The sequence below is a fragment of the Ictidomys tridecemlineatus genome, chromosome 2 (assembly GCF_052094955.1).
Source record: "Ictidomys tridecemlineatus isolate mIctTri1 chromosome 2, mIctTri1.hap1, whole genome shotgun sequence".
In the NCBI taxonomy this organism is placed as follows: Eukaryota; Metazoa; Chordata; class Mammalia; order Rodentia; family Sciuridae; genus Ictidomys; species Ictidomys tridecemlineatus.
The window spans coordinates 39469295-39490670 of NC_135478.1; the positions used below are offsets into that span (position 1 = coordinate 39469295).

The following is a 21376-nucleotide window of genomic DNA, read 5'->3' on the forward strand; positions in this document are numbered from 1 at the left end:
CGCCGCCACGTCGCTGCACGCAGCGAGCTACGCCACTTCGTCACTTCCGCCGTCGCTTAGTTGCCCGCACAGCCGCCCTTTCCGATCCCTCTCCGCCAGGGCCTGGGGGCGGGGCAGGGCGGGGCGACTGTCACGTGAAGCCACCGAGCCGCCCGGGAGGGATCGGCTGTCTGTCTCCGCCTCCGCCTCCGACACCCCGGCGCGCGTCCCCGCCCTTGCCAGCGCCATTGTTATCTGGGCGGGGATCGCTGGGTTTGGGTCCCGGCGGCAGGACGGAGTATCTCCCACGTTGTTCTGCTTTTGGAGAAGACCCAAAGCCTTTGTGTTTGTTGCGCTCAGCCTCTGTGGGACGGCGAGATGATCCCTGAATATTTGCTCACAGACCCCCCCTCCCCACCTCACCCCACCTCATAACATCTCTGTCCTGGCAACTCAGCAAAGGGGCTTTTTTGAGATCTTATCTAGTAGGAGAGGTACCTCCCCTCAATACGTCCCAAGGGATCAGTGGATCTGGAAAGAGCAGTGAATTGTGTTAACCATTCTGGGGAGAATAGGACCTTCCCATCCCCAAAACTATATGTAGAGATGGTGAAATATGAGAATAATAACGAGCTTTTTTTTGGAGGGGGTATTTATTTTGGTAGAGAGTAGGAAGGGGCAAATCCTAAACCAATAGCTCGCTTTTATTAAGTTTCCCTTAGAGAGTTACTGTACCAAAAGCTCTACAAAAATTATCCCATTTGATTCTTAACACTGCGATTCTTTCATTCGGAAACCAGCTCCTCGCCCATCTCCCTGCATTTAACCTCAAAAGTCATCCTCACCGCTGTAAACCCATGTTTTTAACACAGTACCTGGCAGCAGGAAACCTGGATCATGGTTGTGGAATTAATGAATGAGGCGTGCCTGCTTTACAGGTAAAAGAATTTGAAGTAGAAGAGATTGAGTAACTTGACCAAGATACCTGCCTATTTGTGATGAAGCTGGATTCCAACCTGGGGGCTAGCTCCAGAATGTGAGTTCTTAAACAGGATTCTAGTGAAAGACAGCCCAAGGTGTTCATTACCTTCAACAGCAGACCTACTTAAAACAGGCTTTTTGGGTTAATTTTTGCACCATAGTCAGTCTCTAGTGGGGTATTTGAAACACAAACAAACAAAAGCAATTTGATAGAAGAATGTTAAATTGATTTTTCCTCAGAATAAAGGCTACTTTTCAGTTTGCAGTTTATAATTTGTAGCCCTCTTGTGAGGACATAAATATTATTGAAGTACACCTCGGCTATGGTATTCTGTGGGTGCTCATTCAGCATTGCGCAATCAAGATGATTTGAACCTTTCAACAGTCTCAAAAATCAACTCTCCAATCACCAGAAGAACAGAATGCGTCATATGGAAATGGTATCTGTGGCACTCTATCCCCAAGGGGTTATTCCAATGTGATATACTAGTCATGGTAATAGCTTATGCTCAGTCCCAGGAAGAATCAGGAAATAGGTTATGTCACATCAGTTTTGTCATGTCAACAACATGTCCCAAACCAAACCTATTCTGATTCACACCTGCTTCTGCTTAGTGACTAACATTAACTGCTTCCCAGTCACTCAGACTTGGAATTACAGCATCATTTTCAACTCCTCCTTGTTACACTCATACATCATCATTCATTCTTATCACTAAAAATTCTCTAATCCCCGAATTTGAGGTCTAATCCCAATGTGTGGGCCATGAGAAGGATTCATATGAACTGAAATTAATGCATACTCCTGCTTCGTCAATCCTTTCTTTACACTTAAGCCTGTCATTTTCCTACTCAGAAATGTTCAATGTCATTTCCTTATTTGATAACTCTTCTATTTCTTTAGCTTTACTCTCCCCAAATTGTGGCATTGTCTTCTGACCACTAGTATGTATCCTGTGTCCCCTGAATATTGCTTATGTGTTCCCATCTTGGCATCTTTGGTCACTTTTTTCTCTACCTGAAACGCCATTACTGTCCATAATGGCTAGACTTACTTTGGCCAGAATACCAGTTCCTCTAAACTCTAGATAGCATTTAAGTCTTCTTGTATTGGATTTAATTACCTTATTTCTGTAGTTTCACACTATGGAAGAGTTTTACTGCTTCTAAAGAGTTTTAATGCTTCCAAAATTGGCCTTATTTTATATTTAGCTTTTTATTTCTTTAGGATTATAAATTTTTAAGGATCAGGACCATCAGCTATTCATCATTTCCTCACAGAACTCTGGTTGATTTATTAGGGTCCTCTAAAGTATTTGTGAACTTAATTACATTTAGAATGATAAATATTAAACTTCAGAAAACCTCACAATGTCAGATACTGAAATTTATGAATTGCTAGAAACTCCCTATCTGAACATGCTAGAATATTGTTTTTGCATTCATTTCTGTCTACAGATTTTGTCTTTTAATTCACTTCTTCATAAATAGATTCCAAACCAGATATAGTGGCACACACCTGTAATTCCAGTGACTCAGGAGGCTAAGGCAAGAGGATCTCAATAGAAGCCAGCCTCAACAACTCAGCAAGGCCCTAAGCAACTTAGTGAGACCATTTTTCAAAATAAAAAATAAAAAGGGCTAGGGAAGTGGCTTAGTGGTTAGGCCCCTGGGTTCAATCCCTGGTACCAAAATAAATAAATAAATAAAATACATTCTACATTATTTTACAGTTTAATTATGTTTGGGTGGTGCTGACCTGGTGGCTAGCACCTCTAAAGATCTAGCAATAGTTTTGTTTTATTGATTGGTTGTTTATTCCCAAGCCTACTTACCATGTGCTGTATTTACTGGTAATTTTGAAGAAATTAAAATGCCACATAGTAAGAGGCTTGGTTATTATGGCCACTCACAATATGCCTGTGTATTTCTTTTTCCTAACCTGAAAAGATTGAAGAGGACTGATAATTGTATACATTTAATGTCAAATGTGAGCTCTTATAGATGATAGAATTTGTTAAGCAAGCTACAAAATGGATGGACCTAAATCAAGTCATATAAATTTGAACACTGCCTCTTCTCACCCTCAAATCTCCAAACACTAAATCACAAATTCCCAGTACCTGGCTTTTCTCACACTGCGTAGCACCACATAGCTTCTACCTTCTCTTCAGGAAATCTTTCTTCCCTTGTGTACCTGAAGAACAAATTTTTGTATAAGTAAATACTTATATTCATATTCCTTTTTTTTTCTTTTTTTTTTTTTATTTGTAGTACTAGGGATGGAACTCATGGCTTCCTGCATGCTAGGCAGATGATCTACCACTGAGCTACATCCCCAGCTCTTTTTATTTTTTAAGACAGGGTCAAGTTGAGTTTGAGGTCAGGTTGGCCTCAAATTTGCAATCCTCCTGCCTCAGCCTCCAGAGTAGCTGGGATTACAGGTGTGCCACTGAGCCTGGCTTTATATTTACTCTTTTTTTTTTTTTTTTTTTGCAGGGCTGGGGACTGAACCCAGGGCTTCAGGCATGCTAGGCAGTTCCTTTACCACTGAATTACATTTACCCTTTACATTTACTTTTTTTTTTTTTTTTTTTTTGCTACTGGGGATTGAGCTCAGGGTTCCCACTCCCCACACACGCTTTATAAAATTTTGACATAGTCTCATTAGGCTTATGGCTTTTCTAAGTTGCTGAGACTGGCCTCAAACTTTCAGTCTTCCTGCCTCAGCTTCCCTAGTCACTGGAATTACATACGTGCACCACTGCACTGGTCCTTTACATTTACATTAATTGAGACTATTTAATTTTTTTTTTTCTTGGGAAAAACCAAATGGTAGTTCTAATATAAGTCATGATGTTAAGACATGGAGAAAAAGGCCATGGAAACCTGAACTGGTCATGTTTAAAATGCTTGTGTATGAGGCTTGAGGTGTAGTTTAGTGGTACAGCATGTGCTTACTTAGCGTGTGGCTCTGGGATCAATCACCAATATCAAAAAAATAAGTAAAAAGTCTGGCCAGGAGCAGTGGGTCATGCCTGTAATCCCAATAGCTCAGAGGCTGAGGCAGGAGGATTTCGAGTTCAAAGCCAGCCTCAGCAAAATAGCGAGGCACCGAGTAACTCTGTGAGAGCCTGTCTCTAAAAAAATACAAAATAGGGCTGGGGATATGGCTTAGTGATCAACTGCCCCTCAGTTTAATCCTCCACATTCCCCCAAACGCACACACCAAAGAGTCTGATATGGGCATGGTTTCAAACATTTATAAACTCAACTTGGGAGACTGATGCAGGAAAATCCTAGGTTCAAAGTTTGCCTGGACAACTTAGGAAGACCCTGTCTCAAAATTAAAAAGGGGATGAGGATCTAAGTAGTACTTGCCAGGTATTCTTGAGGATCTTGGTTTATTTCCAACTACTGGGGGAAAAAAAGTCCATGTCTTTGGAGGACATTGTTCAGGCCCCAGCTCAAATTCTGAAGTGTTTTCCTCCATGTCAAAGCATCCTGTTTTCTTCATAACCCCTATCATTATCTGAAATAAAATGATTTTATTTATGCATTCACTTGATGGTTATCTATTTCTACGGGAATATAAATTCTATGAGACAGGGATTGGTTAATATTCAACTTTATTTCCGGTACTGACAAAATTGGGACTCAATACTTATTTGTAGAATGAATGAATTAGATAAGCCCTTGTACAAATATACCTTGATTTACACACTATCAAATCATTTAAAGATCTCAGGGGCAGATGAACATTCATATTAATGATCTAGAAAATGATAGCAGTTAAAAAATATGAAATAGTATTCCCTATTCACTTTTTAAAAAAATTTTGGATTTTACAAGTTTTTTATGCAGACTGGAATCCTACAAATTCTGCTCAAATTATATGTTAGGTGTTCTTTGGCCCCACATATGTAGAAAATGACAAATATTCACCAAATACACTTGCATTAAAACCTGACAAAAAGGCTGGGGTTATAGCTCTGTTGGTAGAGTGCTTACCTCGAATGCACAAGACTCTGGGTTCAATCCCCAGCACCACAAAAACAAACAAAAAAATGTCAAAAATATAACCCCCAATTTAAAGAAAATTCTATATATACTTAAAAACAATGAAATTTGAGCTTGACATAGTATTTTATTTTCTAAAGAGAGAGTGAGAGAGGAGAGAGAGAGAGAGAGAGAGAGAGAGAGAGAGAGAGAGAGAGAGAGAGAGAATTTTTAATATTTATTTTTTAGTTCTCGGAGGACACAACATCTTTGTTGGTATGTGGTGCTGAGGATCGAACCGGGCTGCGTGCATGCCAGGCGAGCGCGCTACCGCTTGAGCCACATCCCCAGCCCCTTGACATAGTATTTTAAAAATACAATCTGCTTTGTTATATAATATCTCAAACTCATTTATTTATTTTTTGGTTCTGGGGATCACACCCAGGGACTTGAACATGTTACTACTGAATTACACTCCCAGCCCCCTATCTCAAATTTTAATATATTCAGTTTAAATATGACTTAAAGCTTAGTTATTAAAGTTTAAGTGTACTTAAAGACCACAATTGTCAAATATAATAACATTCCAGAGTTTGAAATAGTTCCTTGTCTGGGGATGTAGCTCAGTGGCAGGGCTCTTGCCTAGCATGCAGTGAGGTCCCGGTGTGGAGGTACTTGGGCAAGGAAAGATCTCAAAAAAGTGGCCATCATTAGAATGTTATTTATTTCCAGATCAGTAGGAAAATTAAAGGGTCAGTGCCCAGGAAAAAGGCAATGGCTGAAACCATCTTATTAGGACCATGTTGCTTTGAAAACCAAAGGGAAGTTAGTGAACATTTGCTTTGTGCCTAAAGCCACAACACTCAAGTTTTCTTGCCTTCCAAATCGAATAAGGAAAGAAACAGGGCGAGAAAGAGGTGGGAGGGAGACCTGCAGAGGAGAATTGCGCGCTAAGCCCCGCCTGGTGCCGTCTGTTTCCCAGGTAACCGAGTAAACAGACTCCTTCTCTTTCCCCCCTCCCTGTGAACTCTGCTAAGTGTTTAGAACACTTAGCAGAAGTGTTAAGTGTTAAGAGGCAGGCAGGAAGCTGTGGGCAGGGAGTACGAGTGAGGATGTGCTCTTTCGTGAGAGTGGGGTCCCCCAAGGTATTGGAAACTTCCCTCGATCCAGGTACAGCTTTCCCTTCTGAGCTGAGTGCTCCTAGTGGAATGAAGGTGTCTGAGAAGAAATTTCCCCCGAACCCAGAAGTCAGATTCACCCAAGAAAGAAAGGATGATTTAGGAGACAGGAGGATGTTTACCGGAACAACACCTTCCATGGAGTTGGGGCTTCGAGTAGGATTAGGAAAAGAAGAGTCCCTGTGGAAGAAGAGCCCCTTGGATAATAAATATAAGGAAATGCTGGCATTCCCAGTGGGCAAGGGGCTTGAGAAGGGATTAGGAAGTCAAATCATCTCTAGGACCCCCATGGAGAGAGGTTCTTTAGGAGTCAACAGAGTCTCTGCTTCAATGGGAAAACCTGGTCCGTGTATGTTACCAGTAAGAGTGGGATTAGAAAAAGAGTGTTTTCCAGCAAGATGTTCTCATGGAAGGACAATGAAGCCTCCCTTGGGCATGGTGTGTCCAAATTCACAGCCTGTAGGGAGCCAGAGAGGTCCTGCGGCTAGAGGCTCTGAAGGAAGAGAGGCTCTAGTGGGAAAACAGCCCACTTTAGGTATCCAAGCCACACAGGAACAGGATGAAGAGTCTACCTGTGTTGTGATGAAACCCAGCACGGAGATGCAGCCGCCTGTGGAGGTGGACATTGGGTTACCACTAACAAAGGAGCCAGATGAAACTAAGAATATAGTGCCCCAGATGGGCTTGGTGATAGAACCTCACCAGGACCAGTTTATCCAACAACCTGAAGAGAAGAAGGAGACTAGAAACCTCGAACCAGGAGTGGAACCTCCAGATCACATCAGACCTATATATGCTGGGAAATTTTTTGATCGGATGCCTTGCTGGCCAAGTGTAAGTTTTTTTTTTTCTTTACTAATACTTTCCCTAGGAACTGTGTATAACCATGCCTTTATTGAGATGCTAAAGTGGTGAGACTTGTTGGGGGTTTTGAAGACAAATCACAAAGATTTCTAATGTCCCCTATCCCACTGGACTCCTTTCACATGTTACTTTGTCTAATTTCCTCTGATTCTCTGCCTCCCTTCCTAGATGTCAGCTTTTTCTGTACACACTGTTGATCCTTCCTCTTTCCTAATTTGACCTTCATTTCATTCCCCACTCTTTATTTTCTCGACCCTCTCACATTTTGAGACTCCTGTTGTGTCCTAATATTCGTATTATGAATGAAAAAAGAATGCTTTTCTTTTTCCACTCATTATTTATTTTCTGAGTTATTTATTCTTTCAGCAAAGAGTTGTAATGGTCATTGTGCTGGATACAAGGCAATATAAAAAGTATGGGCTCTCTGTCCTCTAGGTTTATGCTCACTCCAGTAATGGAGACAGATAACTAAATGAATATATTCGTGTCTAAATAAATAGACAACAATTATGATTCTTCCTTCATAGAAATGTATTCTTAAGCATGGAACTCAATAAGAAAATTTTAAAATTCTGTTTGGAGGCGATCTTAGAATTGAAGAAAGTTACTGTGATTTTTTTTTTCTTAAGTGTGGTAGTACAGAGAAGGGAGTAAAGAATGCAGTTTAGAAATTTTCTTTAGTAAAATCAGTAAAGGAGTTTTGGTTACTTAGATTTACTTATTTATTTATTTATTTATTTATTTATTTATTTATTTATTGGTACCAGAGACTGAACTCAGGGGTGCTACACCACTGAGCTACATCCCCAGTCCTTTTTATTTTGTGACACATGGTCTCATCAAGTTGCTGAGACTGGCCTGGGACTAGGGATCCTCCTAACTCAGCCTCTCAGGTGGCTGGGATTATAGGCATGCACCACCACACCCAGGTCACCAGGGGTGCTTAACCACTGAACTACATCTCCAGTCCTTTTTATTTTTTTAATTTTGAGACAGGGTCTCACAAAGTTACTTAGGGCCTAAGTTTCTGAGTTTGGCTTCAAACTTATGATCCCCTTGCCTCAGTCTCTTGAGTTACTAGGATTACAGGTATGCAGCATCCCACCTGGCAGGAAATTTATTTTTTGGTAAGTAAAAGGGGGGCTGGATGATTAAATGGGAGAGGTAAAAGAGCAGAGGCAGGTCTGAAAGTATAGTATTGAGGAACATAAAGGAATCGAAGGTATTGAAGTGCCATTAAGGAAGCATCTTTGAGGCACTCTGGGAATGAAAGATTCCCACACTGAAATTTAAAGACTACAACTCGCTAAGGAGGTCACGTGGCTTCTGCAGAATTTTGTCTGGGTCTTGGGACTTTTGTTTCCCTTGGGACTCAGGGTGTTCTTTTGTCTTTGACCCACTTTGCTTTCTGGTTTTCTCACTGAATTTCCCTAGCCACACTGCCTTTTTACTCAACCATGCCCGCTTCCTGTTTCTGGACAGATTTTGTAGTTGGTGGCTTCTGCTCTGATTTTATGGACATACAGACTCCTGCTTCTGGTTTCCAACACGGGCAATTCTAAAAACCTCTGCTTCTTCCCACTTGTCACACCTTCCTTTCTAAATGTGGCAGGACAGGAAAGAGAGTGTCAAAGAGAAAGTGACTAGCAGTGTTAAAACATCTCCCATACAGCAAATAGAATTAAGATTAGTTTTGGACATTAAGGAAATCAGCAGCATTAATAGAATGGTGTAATAGAGGGAAAATTCCAACTGCAATATACAGGACAGCAAATTCAGATCTTAGAATTGGAAAAAGAAAGCTATTGTGAGTTTTTTTTTTCCTTAAAAAGTGTTATAGTAAAGAGAAGGGTGTAAAGAATGCAGTTTAGAAATCCCTTTTTATTTATTTAGTGAATCAGTAAAGGAGTTTTGAGATAAAGGAGAAAATGGATGGAACCAGATTCTAGATAAGTAGAGGGAATGAAATTAGAATCATAGTCAAGAGGATGCATTACCCTCAATTAGGAAAAAAACTTCTTTTAATAATATTTTTTGGGGGTCCTAGGGATTGAGCCCAGGGCTTTGCACATGCTAACCATGCATTCTACCACTAAGTCACACTCTCAGACCCTAAATGATTTTTTAAATGTTAAAATATTTATTTTCAATATAAAACAAAAACAGGATCTGGGGATATAGATATAGTTCAGTGGAAAAGTAAATGCTTTAAATGTGTGAGGTCCCTCTAGGAAGATAACTGTTGGTATCAAACCAGTTCAGCAGAGAAAAGTTTCCAAGAAATAGTAACCTGAGGAAAGGTTTTTGAATTTTCAAGAACTGGAAAGCTTCTGGTGAAAAGAAGTCTTCTCAGCTAGGTGGGGTGTAGCTCACACCTGTTATCCCAGCTACTCAGGAGGCCATGGCAGGAGGATCACAAGTTCAAAGTCAGACTGGGCAATTTTATTGAGACAGTATCTCAAAAATAATTTAAAATTACTAATTTTAAAATTATAATTTAAAAGGAACTAAGGACGTATTGATGAAGTGCTTTCCTAGCATGTACAAGGTCCTGGGTTCAATGTCCAATGATAATGAAAACTCAGTTCTTGTCCCTGGTGCCAATCTAATAAAGAGGAAAAAGTTTTGAGAAAAGGAAAAAAAAAAGTTGTATTGATTTGCTAGTAAATGAGAAAATTAGTGGACTAAGGTCTCAAAGGCTGCAATTCTAACTACTAGTGGGAATAGAGGGCTTTTAAAAGGGGAATATAAGGGATAGGCTCTGGGTGTGCTATGAGGAGACATAATTCACATCCAGATGGTAGCCCTGGGAGCCATTTCTTAGATATGCTGGTACCAGCTCCAAAGTTTGGATTTCTTCATTTCTGTGTTCAATGATCCAAAGGACACAATAAACCCAGCCTAGGGCAAGAAGAAGGTTAATCTTGCTTCCCCTGTGTTTATGGAGGGGAAGAGAGAGAGAGAGAGAGAGAGAGAGAGAGGGGGGGGGGGAGGGAAAGAAGAAGGAGGAGGACGAGGACGAGGAGGAGGAGGAGAGTGAGAGAGAAACATGACAGTTTTAAAATGAGCCACCAGTTGTTAAACAGCAAGGTTTATATTTAAAGCATGCAGTGAACCTCTATTATATAAAAGGGATTCTTCTTTCACCAGTTCTGAAAAAGGAAAGAAAAAGAAAAAAAAAAAAAGAGGAAGCATTTTCTGTTTGGAGCTCAGTAGCCCTTGAAAGGACACTTGGATGTTGGAATGTACTCTAGCAGATATCAAAATCTCCATGATGATAATTTCCCTATGACGGTCCCTTAATATCCAATAGTGCACTGATTATTGCAAACACCCTGGGTTATTAAAACAAAGCAAGTAAACTGTATGAAGTGCATTGACAATCATACTTGCCCTGGAGTAGAAAGAGGAAGAAGGAAATGTCCAAAGGAAGTTTTTATGTTTTTTTTTTTTTTTTTAAATGATAGTATTTTGTGAGTGTGGTGGCAAACACCTGTAATATTAGTGACTGAGGAAGAAGGATCTCAAGTTTGAGAGCATATTGTATACAAAGACATGAAAAAATGTGCTCTATATGTGTAATAAGAATTGTAATGCATTTCACTGCATGTATTTTAAAAAATAAAATCATTTAAATTAAAAAAAATTATAAAATTTTCAAATGAAAAACAAAAACAAAAACAAAAACACAACCAAGAACCAGAAAGTTTCTGGTGAAAAAGAAGTCTTCTTTAGCTAGGTGGGGTGTAGCTCACACCTGTAATCCCAGCTACTCAGGAGGCCATGGCAGGAAGATCACAACTTCAAAGTCAGACTGGGCAATCTTATTGAGACAGTATCTGAATAAGTAACTTAGTGAGACCCTGTCTCAAAATAAAAAATAAAAAAGGGCTGGGGATGTAGCTCAGTGGTAAAGTGCCCTGGGTTCAATCCCCAGCACTGCAAAAAAATAAAAAAAATCATTGTAATATCTATAATAATTGGACAGACTTTTATCCAATGGGGCTACATAGATGGAAAATTGTACAGTACCTGCTTTCAAGTAACTTAGAATTTAGAGATTTGAGACCAGTAGGCAAATTATTTAATTTTTTTTTCTAAAGAGAGAGAGAGAGAGAGAGAGAGAGAGAGAGAGAGAAAATATTTTAATATTTATTTATTTATTTTTAGTTTTTCGGTGGACACAGCATCTTTGTTTGTAAGTGGTGCTGAGGATAGAACCCGGGTGGCACGCATGCCAGGCGAGCACGCTACCGCTTGAGCCACAAATTATTTAATTTTTGAAACCTAATTTTTTTTGCGTGTGTGTGGTTCTAGATATTGAACCCAGGGCCTTGCACATGCCGGAAAAGTGCTCTAATGCTGAGCTATACCCCCAGTCCTTTTTATTTTATTTTGAGACAGGGTCTCACTAACATTGTCTAGGCTGGCCTCAAATTTGCAATTTTCCTGCCTTAGTCTACTGAGTAGCTGGGGTTACAGGTGTGGGCTGCTGTACCTGGTTGAAAAGGCTTCTTTTTCTTCTTCTTTCTTTCTTTCTTTCTTTCTTTCTTTCTTTCTTTCTTTCTTTCTTTCTTTCTTTCTTTCTTTCTTTCTTTCTTTCTTTCTTTCTTTCTTTCTTTCTTTCTTTCTTTCTTTCTTTCTTTCTTTCTTTCTTTCTTTCTTTCTTTCTTTCTTTCTTTCTTTCTTTCTTTCTTTCTTTCTTTCTTTCTTTCTTTCTTTCTTTCTTTCTTTCTTTCTTTCTTTCTTTCTTTCTTTCTTTCTTTCTTTCTTTCTTTCTTTCTTTCTTTCTTTCTTTCTTTCTTTCTTTCTTTCTTTCTTTCTTTCTTTCTTTCTTTCTTTCTTTCTTTCTTTCTTTCTTTCTTACCAGAACCTTTCTTCTTCTTGAAGGATACTCCAAAAATCTCTCCACTATGTGACAAATTATCTTATAATATGATAAATGTCATGCAAAGGGGTGCCTTATTTTTTTTCCTGTTCTATACTAAGAGAACTTGGTAGCTGTTTTAAGAATGGGTAGAAATAAGTAAATCTAATAAATCAGTGGGAACTTTTTGGTCATGCAAGCCCTGAGACTGAAGAAAAAGGTGCAAAGATTCTTTGTGTCTGAATTTGCAAATCCATTTTCTGCAGGATTTTGGGAAGTAAGTGGTTTCATTTGCATAATGTATGCTGTATTCTGAGCTGAAAGGAATTGAGACTATCACTCCTAACTCTCTCAGAAATATTCAGAATTGGGAATCCCTGATTAAAAAAGAGATAGGAATAAAGGAAGGAGAAGGGGACGGATGAGGAGGAGGATGGGAGGGAAAAGGGAGTAACATGAACTGAGATCAATTTTCATGCATGTATGAGTTTGTTAGGATAACCCAAACTCTTAGGTATAACCATAAATATCAAAATAAAAAAAATAAAAAGAGTAACAACAACAACAACAACAACAAACAAACAAAGCCCCAGAGATTGGACAGTTATTCCTACTGAGTTTGTATAGTGGAGAGTAGCATAATGATTGTGGGTCTATGGTCTTCAGTAGCTGAAGGTAAGCTCGAGTCAACCTTTCTGGGTTGACCTGCATCTTGGGAACCAATTGTTTGAGAAATAAAAAGATATTTGGACATTAATAACTGTAATAACACTGGGGCCTGAGCGAGAAACTTACCAAGCCAGGTAACACGGGATGTGGTTAGAGACTGAGAAAGCAGGTGGTTGGTATGGTTGGGAGTTTTGTTACAGAAAACATGAGATGATAAGTAATATAGGATAGTAGGTGCAATGTTTCTCACTGATGGAGAAAAGCATTATAAGCATGGAGAGGAGAAGAGGAGAAGGTATCTTATTTTGCTGGATTGTAATTGTCTATATAGGTAGAAACTCATGATATATCTATATCTGTATCCAAATCAGATATGTGTTTATGGACTCCATCTACGATCGTTTAACTAGATAGAATATTTCAGAATTAATATAGATTCAATCATGTGGGAGTATGGGTACATACACACATTTCCTGATTCTATCCTCTTAGAAGACCTAGAAGCAATGTTTCTGTAGTGGCAATGAGTGTATAAAAAAAAATTATTTTTCCCCCACGAGGGCTCTCCCTGTGCTTCCCATACTTGCTTAGAACTTGTACACTAGCACAACCTACCTCAGCCTCCCAAGTAGTTGGGATTACAGGTGTGTGCTATCACACTTAGTCTTATCTTGTTTAAAAAAATTTTTGGAGTTGTAGATGGACAGCATGCCTTTATTTTATTTATTTTCATGTGGTGTAGATGGAGAGCATGCCTTTATTTTATTTATTTTCATGTGGTGCTGAGGACCAAACCCAGTGCCTCACACAAGTACTCTGCCACTGAGCTACAGCAGTCCCTACTAAATGGACAAATGAATCAAACAGACATTTCTCAAAAGAAGAAATACAAATTATCAACAAATATGTGAAAAAAAATGTTCAACATCATTAGCAAAGGAAACACAAATCAAAACTACTCTGAGATTTTACCTCATAACAATCAGAATAGCAATCATTAAGAATACAAATCATAATAAATACTGGAGAGGATGTGAAGAAAAAGGAACTCTTTTACAGTATTGGTGGGATTGTAAATTAGTACAACCACAATGAAAATAGGCATGGAGGTTCCTCAAAGTACTAGGAATGGAACACTATGTGACCCAGCTACACCACTCCTCAGTATTTATCCTGAAAAATTAAAGCCGTCATAGTATAGTGATCCATGCATACACATGTTCATAGTAGCACAATTCACAGTAGCCAAACTATGGAGCCAGCCTAGGTGTCCATCAAGGGATGAATGGATAAAACTACATAATGTAGTTTTATTCGGCCATAATGAAAAATGAAATTATGTAATTTGCAGGAAAATGGATGGAACTTGAGAACATTATGTTAAGTGAAATCAGCCAGACTCAGAAGGTCAAGGCTCATATATTTTCTCTCATTTGTGGAAGCTAGAGAGGAAAAAAAAAAAGAAAGGTGTGGGTGTGGGGCAGCAGGGATCTCATGAAAATTCATGAGAAATCATTAGACCAGAGGACAGGGATCAAGGGCAGGGAGAAGGGAAAGGAAAAGGAAAATACTGGGGAAATATTGGCCAAATTATATTATTATGTTATGTGCATGTACAAATGCATAACAATGAATCCCACATAGTGTACAACAATAAAACATATGGGAAAAAAATTAATCTTCAGTAGAGGGTCCTGGGTGTAGCTCAGTGGTAGAAGACACACTCAGCAAGCATAACTTGCTGGGTTCAGCCCCTAGTAAGTCCCCCCCAACCCCACCTACCCAAAGAATCATCAGTAGATATTAAACCAGTAGGTGAAAGTTTGTTGAGGAACTGGATATTTACCCAGAATAATTGTTAATTATAAGGGAAAAAAATAACTTTGTGATGGAGAAATCTAGCAGTCATTGCCTTAATTTAGAGATTAAAATGAACAATAACATTAATGGTACAAATTGAGAGTATATGCTCCCTGATAGAACATAAACTTTCTGTGATATCTCTTCCAAGAACATATAACTTGAATCTAATCATGAGGATATATCAGTCAAACCCAAGTTGAGGGACAGTTAATTTACAAAATAACTGGCCTCTACTCTTCCAACAATGTCAAGGTCACAAAAGACAAGGAAAAATTTAAAACTTTTAGATTAAAGGAAAAAAAAAAGCAACACAGGAAAAAATGCTGTGTATGAGGTGACGGTGGAGGTGCCTAGCTCAGATCTCCCTGTCCCAAAGCAAAAAATAAAAAGGGCTGGGGGTGTGGCTCCATGGGAAAGTGCCTCTGAGTTCAATCCTCAGTACAAAACAAAAACAAAAACAAAAAATAAAAAACAAAAAACAAACAAACAAACAAGCAAAAACCCAGAAGATAGAAATATAAAAATCAAAGAGAAATCCATGATTTAGGTAGGGGTGGGGAGACTTGTTAAGCATATTAAGACACTGACAAGTGAAAATAGACACAAATGACTTTTTTGTGTCACCAATCAAAAGGCACAAAAGCATAGAAACCTAATCACAATTTCTGATTTGCAATCAAACCACTTTTCAGGTGGACAACTCTATATTGGCTGATAGAATGCTTGCAATGGTGGAAATGTAGAATAAAAATAATAATAAAGTGTAGATATAATGCTTGCAATGGTGGATATGTAGAATAATAATAATAGTAAGTGTAGTCAAACGCTTCATAGGAAGCAGACCAGGGGTGAATAAAATGATCTATCAGGCCAAGGATTTGTCTATCCACTCATCAATCCAGGCTTTTTCTCTCTCTTATCAGATTATAGTTGTCTGGGTATCTTCATGTTCTTTAGCTTTATGATATTATGTTTTTATTGAACTGTTGGAGAGGAAAAGTTTTCCCTTTACCCTCTATAGTTGATTAACTTGGGGCTTTTGAATTAAACTAGCAAAAGACAGATCATCAGGAAAAAAGGCACACTATTTTTATTCGTATTTGCATGCACCTAGGTTCACAGAAAATAAGTGAATTTGAGTGAAGTGGTTAGGCTTAGGGTGTCTTACATACTCCTTTTACAAAAGAAAGAGAACTTGGGCTTCCTGGGGTGATAAATTGTGGAGAAATGATTAGGAAACACTAGGGTAACTAATAGAAAAGCTAAGAGCTATTTTAGTAAGATCTGTTTATGCAGAATCATCTTGGTTGACTATCCTTCCCAGGTGAGTGATAAAAGTTGCTTTTCCTAGGTTTTATGTAACTCTGTAGCAAAGACCAACTTCAAAATAATTTCCTTTCTTCAAAATATTCTCTTCCATGCTGACAAATGATCAATTTTTGTCTCCACATCACCCCACTTAGGCAGGGAAAGTTATTCCAATTGGATACAGAGTTGCAACCTCCTTGACTGAGAAACTTCCTAGGGTGAGTACTTTGAATATGTCTTTTTGTGTCTATTTTTACCTTGCAAATGAGTATTAATGTAACAAGGATTTAGAGGTGGTTTATACTTAGAACTTTTCACTTGGGCCTGCATATGTATAAAATCTTGGCATTTCTGCCTCCATCTTACATCTGTCTCCTTTGTTCTGAGTCATTCATTCTGGATTCCAGGAACAGCAGATCTGATTGAAAAATATCTGTGATAAGTCAAAGTCAACTCCCAGGTAACAGCAACTTTCTTATCATGGCAGCATGACCCTGCCTGACTATCTGAGATAATGACCAATCAGACCACAGTTTGACCAAGACTGCTTGCCTGTGCATACACATCTGACCTCCCTTATCTATATCATCTGGGAGCTTTGGTCAGTACACCGAGGATAGTGCTGCAAACACTGGTCCTGCTTGTCTTCCCAGTATAGCTATACTGATTAAAGTTCCTTTCCTGCTTTTAATATTACTTTTCTTTTTTGAATACATGGCTAGGACTGACGTGTTGGGATCCCCAGAGTTGGGCCTCTGGCCTAGGACTCTGGTAACATTAAAAATTAGACAATTCTCAACATTGCTTATGAAAGTTGTATAAATTTAATGTGGTCAATTTGAAAGTTTTACTATATTTTTGAGGCTTTCCTCTTGATTTTGCCCAATAAAGTAAAAATTGCAAGTTTATATTTTTTAGCTTTATAAAAACCAAAAGAGATTCAATTTATTTCATAGGAATAATGGTATAATTTCTAATCTGGACAATTTCTGATGGTTTTCTAAACATAACTTTTAAAATATGCTATTTCCATACAAAAGTAATAAATTTTAGGGAAAATTTTATTATTTGGACTGTAGTTTCCCATGTACTTATTCATGAAATTTAGAGTGTTTATTGATTGGTATAGATGAATTCTGTTAATATTTTTAAAATTGTGCTTAATAATTCTATTTTCTTGTGTTTTTCAGCCAATTACTCCACCTGAGACAAAAAAGTTTTTCAACTACAGATATCCATCCCCTGGAGCAGAAAGAATCTTTTATGGCAGAGCAAATGATCCCGCAATTGCACCTTATTTGACACATGGAATAAGAACTAAAACTTCAGGATCGGTAACTTTTTTTTATTTTTTATTTTTTTTTTGCCTTTTACTAACAGAATCAAACATCTGGGCTACCCACTGCTTGAAGTCCCTGTATTCAGGACACAAGAGTTGATAGGAAGAAATCAGGTTCATTCAAGGGTGAACCTGAAGAAAATAGAGGGGGATAACTCCTCAAAACCCTATTTTCCTGGGCTCAGGGGCAAAGGGTGTTTATGGGAAGGGGAGGAGGTAGTGGGTTGTACACTTGGTGGGTTCTTCTTCATTGGTGTGTGTCTTCTCCAAAGAGTCAAAATTGTTTGGCACCTCCTGAGGCCAGTTACTAAGGAAGGCCTTCTGTTTTCAGAAACGTATAGCAGTTAACATCAAGTTTGGGCTTCACTTCAGCCAAAGGATTAAGGAGGGGTGGAAGGGCCAAAGGGACAGGGAGGTGAAGGACAATTTCAAGAAAGACCCTGCTAAGCTTGTACATTATTAATTAGCCAAGATGAAAATGCACAAATGAGGATTTCAGTCTTCTTTCTACCTGCGTTTTTACGAGCTCTTATTCTGTCTTCTAGATGCATTAATCTCAGGCAATGAAAAACATCCAAGCAGGAGCCAAGAATGTGAAAAAATTAATGGTTCAGGCCACAAGCTATTTATTTTCCCCTGAGAGGATAAAAGGCAGATTGTACTCCATTTTCTCCCGGGAAAGAAAAATGCCACCAGGCTTTGTTAGAGAATGGAGAGGACAGCCTTGTTGACTCTTGCCTAGAGATGTTTACAGATGTTTACAGAGGGTTTATACAGATATTGAGGGGAGATGGTCAGAATGTTATCTGCTATTGATTGAATGGGTAGTCTAATTTCAAAGACCTCCTCTACATACACCTTGAGAGAACTTGCGGAAATCACATGATTCTTGTGCTTGTCTTCCCTATTTTTCTTCAATATATGAGTCAAGTAACTTTCGTGAGCCTTTTAGTACCATTAAAATCTTTTAACTCCTTTGAATCAGATTCATTGACACATCTCTATGTTGTATTATTTCTTTAGGCAAAATCATTGATAAACCCACAGCCTATGACCACATTTCAGCAGAAAATGAAAGATAAAAAAGAGTCTATATATTTTAGCAACCAACGAGCACCATTAGGAAAATCCCATGATCAAACACCAGGATTGCCTGAAGGACTGGATTTGAGGAATAGAACATTTGGGACAGCAGTCATCAGAGGTAGTAGAAAATAAGGGGTGAAAGGGGGTGATAAAAAAATCTTGGAAATTGGATTAGCTATAAAACTGGTATTGTGTTGGAAGTAATATAAATGATTACTCAAGAATGGAAGATGATATCGTACTGAGGAAGTTATTCTCTAAACTCAAATCCTTATAGTTTATATGTGTGTGCCAAGGTGTTAAGAATTCAGGTTTTGGAGTGGAGATGTAGTGAGCATGGTGTATATGATACAATAATAGGAAAAAGGCTCAGAAAAGTTGGCATTCTATGGCACCAGGAAATTGTATATCTCTATCCTGACTCCTCCACTAGTCTACCTCTAGGTACCATCCCTCTACAAATGTTAATGTGCCAGATTAACAGGTTGCTGTCTCTCTCAGTAGAGAAGCCCCATGTTCTCTCTCGAATGTGTATTTTCTTGCTTTATCCCAAGAGCTTTTCACTATCAGGATGGCCCATAGTCTCCTTTGAATGCATATTTATTATTTTACCCCCAAAGAAGTTTTTCCCTTGAGATTGCCCACACAGTCCCCCCACCTCCCCTTGAATGTGTACCTGCTTTCCTTAATGAATCTGTATCATGTAAGAAAAAAAATGAAAGAAAGAAAGAAAGAAAGAAAGAAAGAAAGAAAGAAAGAAGGAAAGAAAGAAAGGAAGAAAGAAAGAAAGAAAGCTTAGCTCTGGGACTGCAATCTTTTCCCTGGACATCCATTTGTGTACTTTATTTCCACTAATGCCTTAATGTGTTTATGAATTTTAACAATCTATGAAGCAGTTTCATGAAACAAATAAGTTTGGTGAGTGCTGCATACTGTACTCCATTAGTGCAGATTCATAACTTATACCAGCATGTTAAGCAAACCTAGGGCAGAGTGTGTAGTCAACTTTCACAATAATTTTGAGAGGAAGTAAAGCATATCTTTCACAAATAACAATTTCTATTGGAATTGGTCACAGGCACTTCTTTCTAAAGAGCCCTGCTTCGTGCCATTTTTATTGGGTATCTTTTTTCTTAAATACCTTTCTCACATTTCTTTCCTACAATCCTTCTCTGATCTCTTGCCCTCTCCTTCCTAATGTTGCTCATTGGTTGCTAAAATATATAGACTCTTTTTTATTTATATATTTTACAACCAACAGGTCTGACCAGAAAACCTCTAATTCTATCTTTATACTACAGAGAAATTCAGTTTCTCATTGTCTTTCTGTACCCATTTTGGCTCTGCTTCAGCAGACTTATCTTTGTTCACCAAAAAGCCAATTAGAGTATTTTTCTTATTAAGGCAGTGAAATCCACATTACAAATAAATTATGCTTTTGAATGCAATATTTGAAGTTGAAATTTATTGCTTCAGATCTAAAGTTAAAAATCTATTAAAGTTTGAAACATGAAAAAAATGTATTTTAGAACAGATAAAATATCTTCTCTTTTTCTTTTTAATAGGATTTAAAAATCCTACTTATATGAACAGTTAGTAGACATGGCATTGCAGTAATTATATAACAATTGCTATCTAAGAGTAGTTCATTTAATGTGAAAAGTTCTCCCTTGATATACCTCATTTAACTATATAAAACAAGCAATGTTTCAAAAACACTGTGTGTGTATTAACTGGTGTAATGATTCACATATCAAAAAATTTGCTATTTTATAGAATTATTTTGAGTGGGATCACCTTACAGTATCCTTAACTTTATTAGATATCAGAGCTTAATTTTTGGCAGAAAAGCCAAAAGAAAGGAAACATCTTGATTTATGTTGTTAGGTTGAAAGGGAACAATGAAATAATAAAAATGAAGTTACATTTAAAAATCATCACACAAAATAATGAAAACAGAATAATTCATGTCACACAAAACTGGGAATGACCAGTCATAAGAAAGCAGCTATTAAACATCTTGTCTAGATTTGAGACCAGTAGGAAAGGAATTTCTATCTGATGTTAGTGATTTTCCTAACATCTCTGGATACATTGTGGATAGATTCAGACTAGAGCAGACTCAGGCAGGGTGTATGCTTCAGTCTACAGCTGTCACAACAGGTCATGAGGATTTCTAACTTGGAATTCAGATTTGCTGAGATCATTTTAAGAAGCCAGGAACAAACTGAAATCAAAGTTGTCTAGAGCATCTTAGAATCAGGAATTTAACTGAGCTTGGAATATGGCTCAGGACAACCTCAATGGTTAACTGATACAGGGTTCTAATATTCTTCAGAATTCTAGGGAATGAGCCAAGTCAAGTAGGTTCTCTAGCAAAGTGACACCTAGACAATGTTGTATCTTGATTGATCAGTCTTCGTTTTATTTTGGCTTTGTAATCTCCTGGGTTGTCTAAGTAGCTTATGCAAACAGCATGTACCTCAATTGTCACTTATTATATTATAAATAGATGAAAAAATACCTTTAAACTGATTTCATTGATTCTTCTTTCAGAATTCTGTGGTAGAGATGTAGTGAATCCACCAAAATCATTTGAAGAAGTATTTAAAGAAGGAGAAAAAGGACATGATTTGTACGTTGTGTCTCACAATGATTACTATCCAGGTAAGTCTCCTCCAGTGCAAAATCGCCTGAGGATATGGGACACTCAAGTTTGTGAAGAGGCATAAAGGAGATAATGTTTATAAAGTTAAATGTATGGCATATAACAGATATTCAATGAATAATACTTTTAAAAAATTGTTTTCTGCCTTGCTCCTGCTTTCTTATATCTTATTTTTTTTTTTTTAAATTTAAGTAGTTAAAGATGGACACAATACCTTAATTTTATGTGGTGCTGAGGATTGAACTCAGTGGCTCACACATGCTAGGTGAGTGCTTTACCACTGAGCATCAACCCTCGCCCCTTATTTCTTATTTATTTTACTTTCTTTCCTCCACTGCTCCCTAACACTATACTGCTTTTCTGTGTTTTCTCTCAAAAGTTTTCTTCATAGCTGCCAGTCTCTTCTTTCATAGCTAATCTCTGTTGTTTCCCTGCATTCCCTGCACTCCTTAATGTGTTCTTAGTCCCAAGATAGTCTCCACCTCCCATTCAAATGGCCATTGTTCCTACCCACTTGGACACCATATTCCTTCTCATGCCCTAACTCCTCTCTATATCTCTACCTCTTCTGCTTC

The 21376-nt window shown here is 38.1% G+C and overlaps 1 protein-coding gene across 1 annotated transcript in view; it reads left to right on the forward strand.

Moving 5' to 3' along the window:
* Positions 1-5957: 5957 nt before the first annotated feature.
* Positions 5958-21376, forward strand: part of Efhb (EF-hand domain family member B) — a 52769-nt gene continuing 37350 nt past the window's right edge. Inside the window, exons 1-5 of the mRNA XM_005317421.4 lie at positions 5958-6971; positions 15864-15926; positions 16899-17042; positions 18071-18251; positions 20690-20800. Of these exons, the coding sequence (XP_005317478.4) occupies positions 6072-6971; positions 15864-15926; positions 16899-17042; positions 18071-18251; positions 20690-20800 (1399 nt within the window). The 5' untranslated portion in view covers positions 5958-6071. The remainder of the gene's footprint in view (positions 6972-15863; positions 15927-16898; positions 17043-18070; positions 18252-20689; positions 20801-21376) is intronic.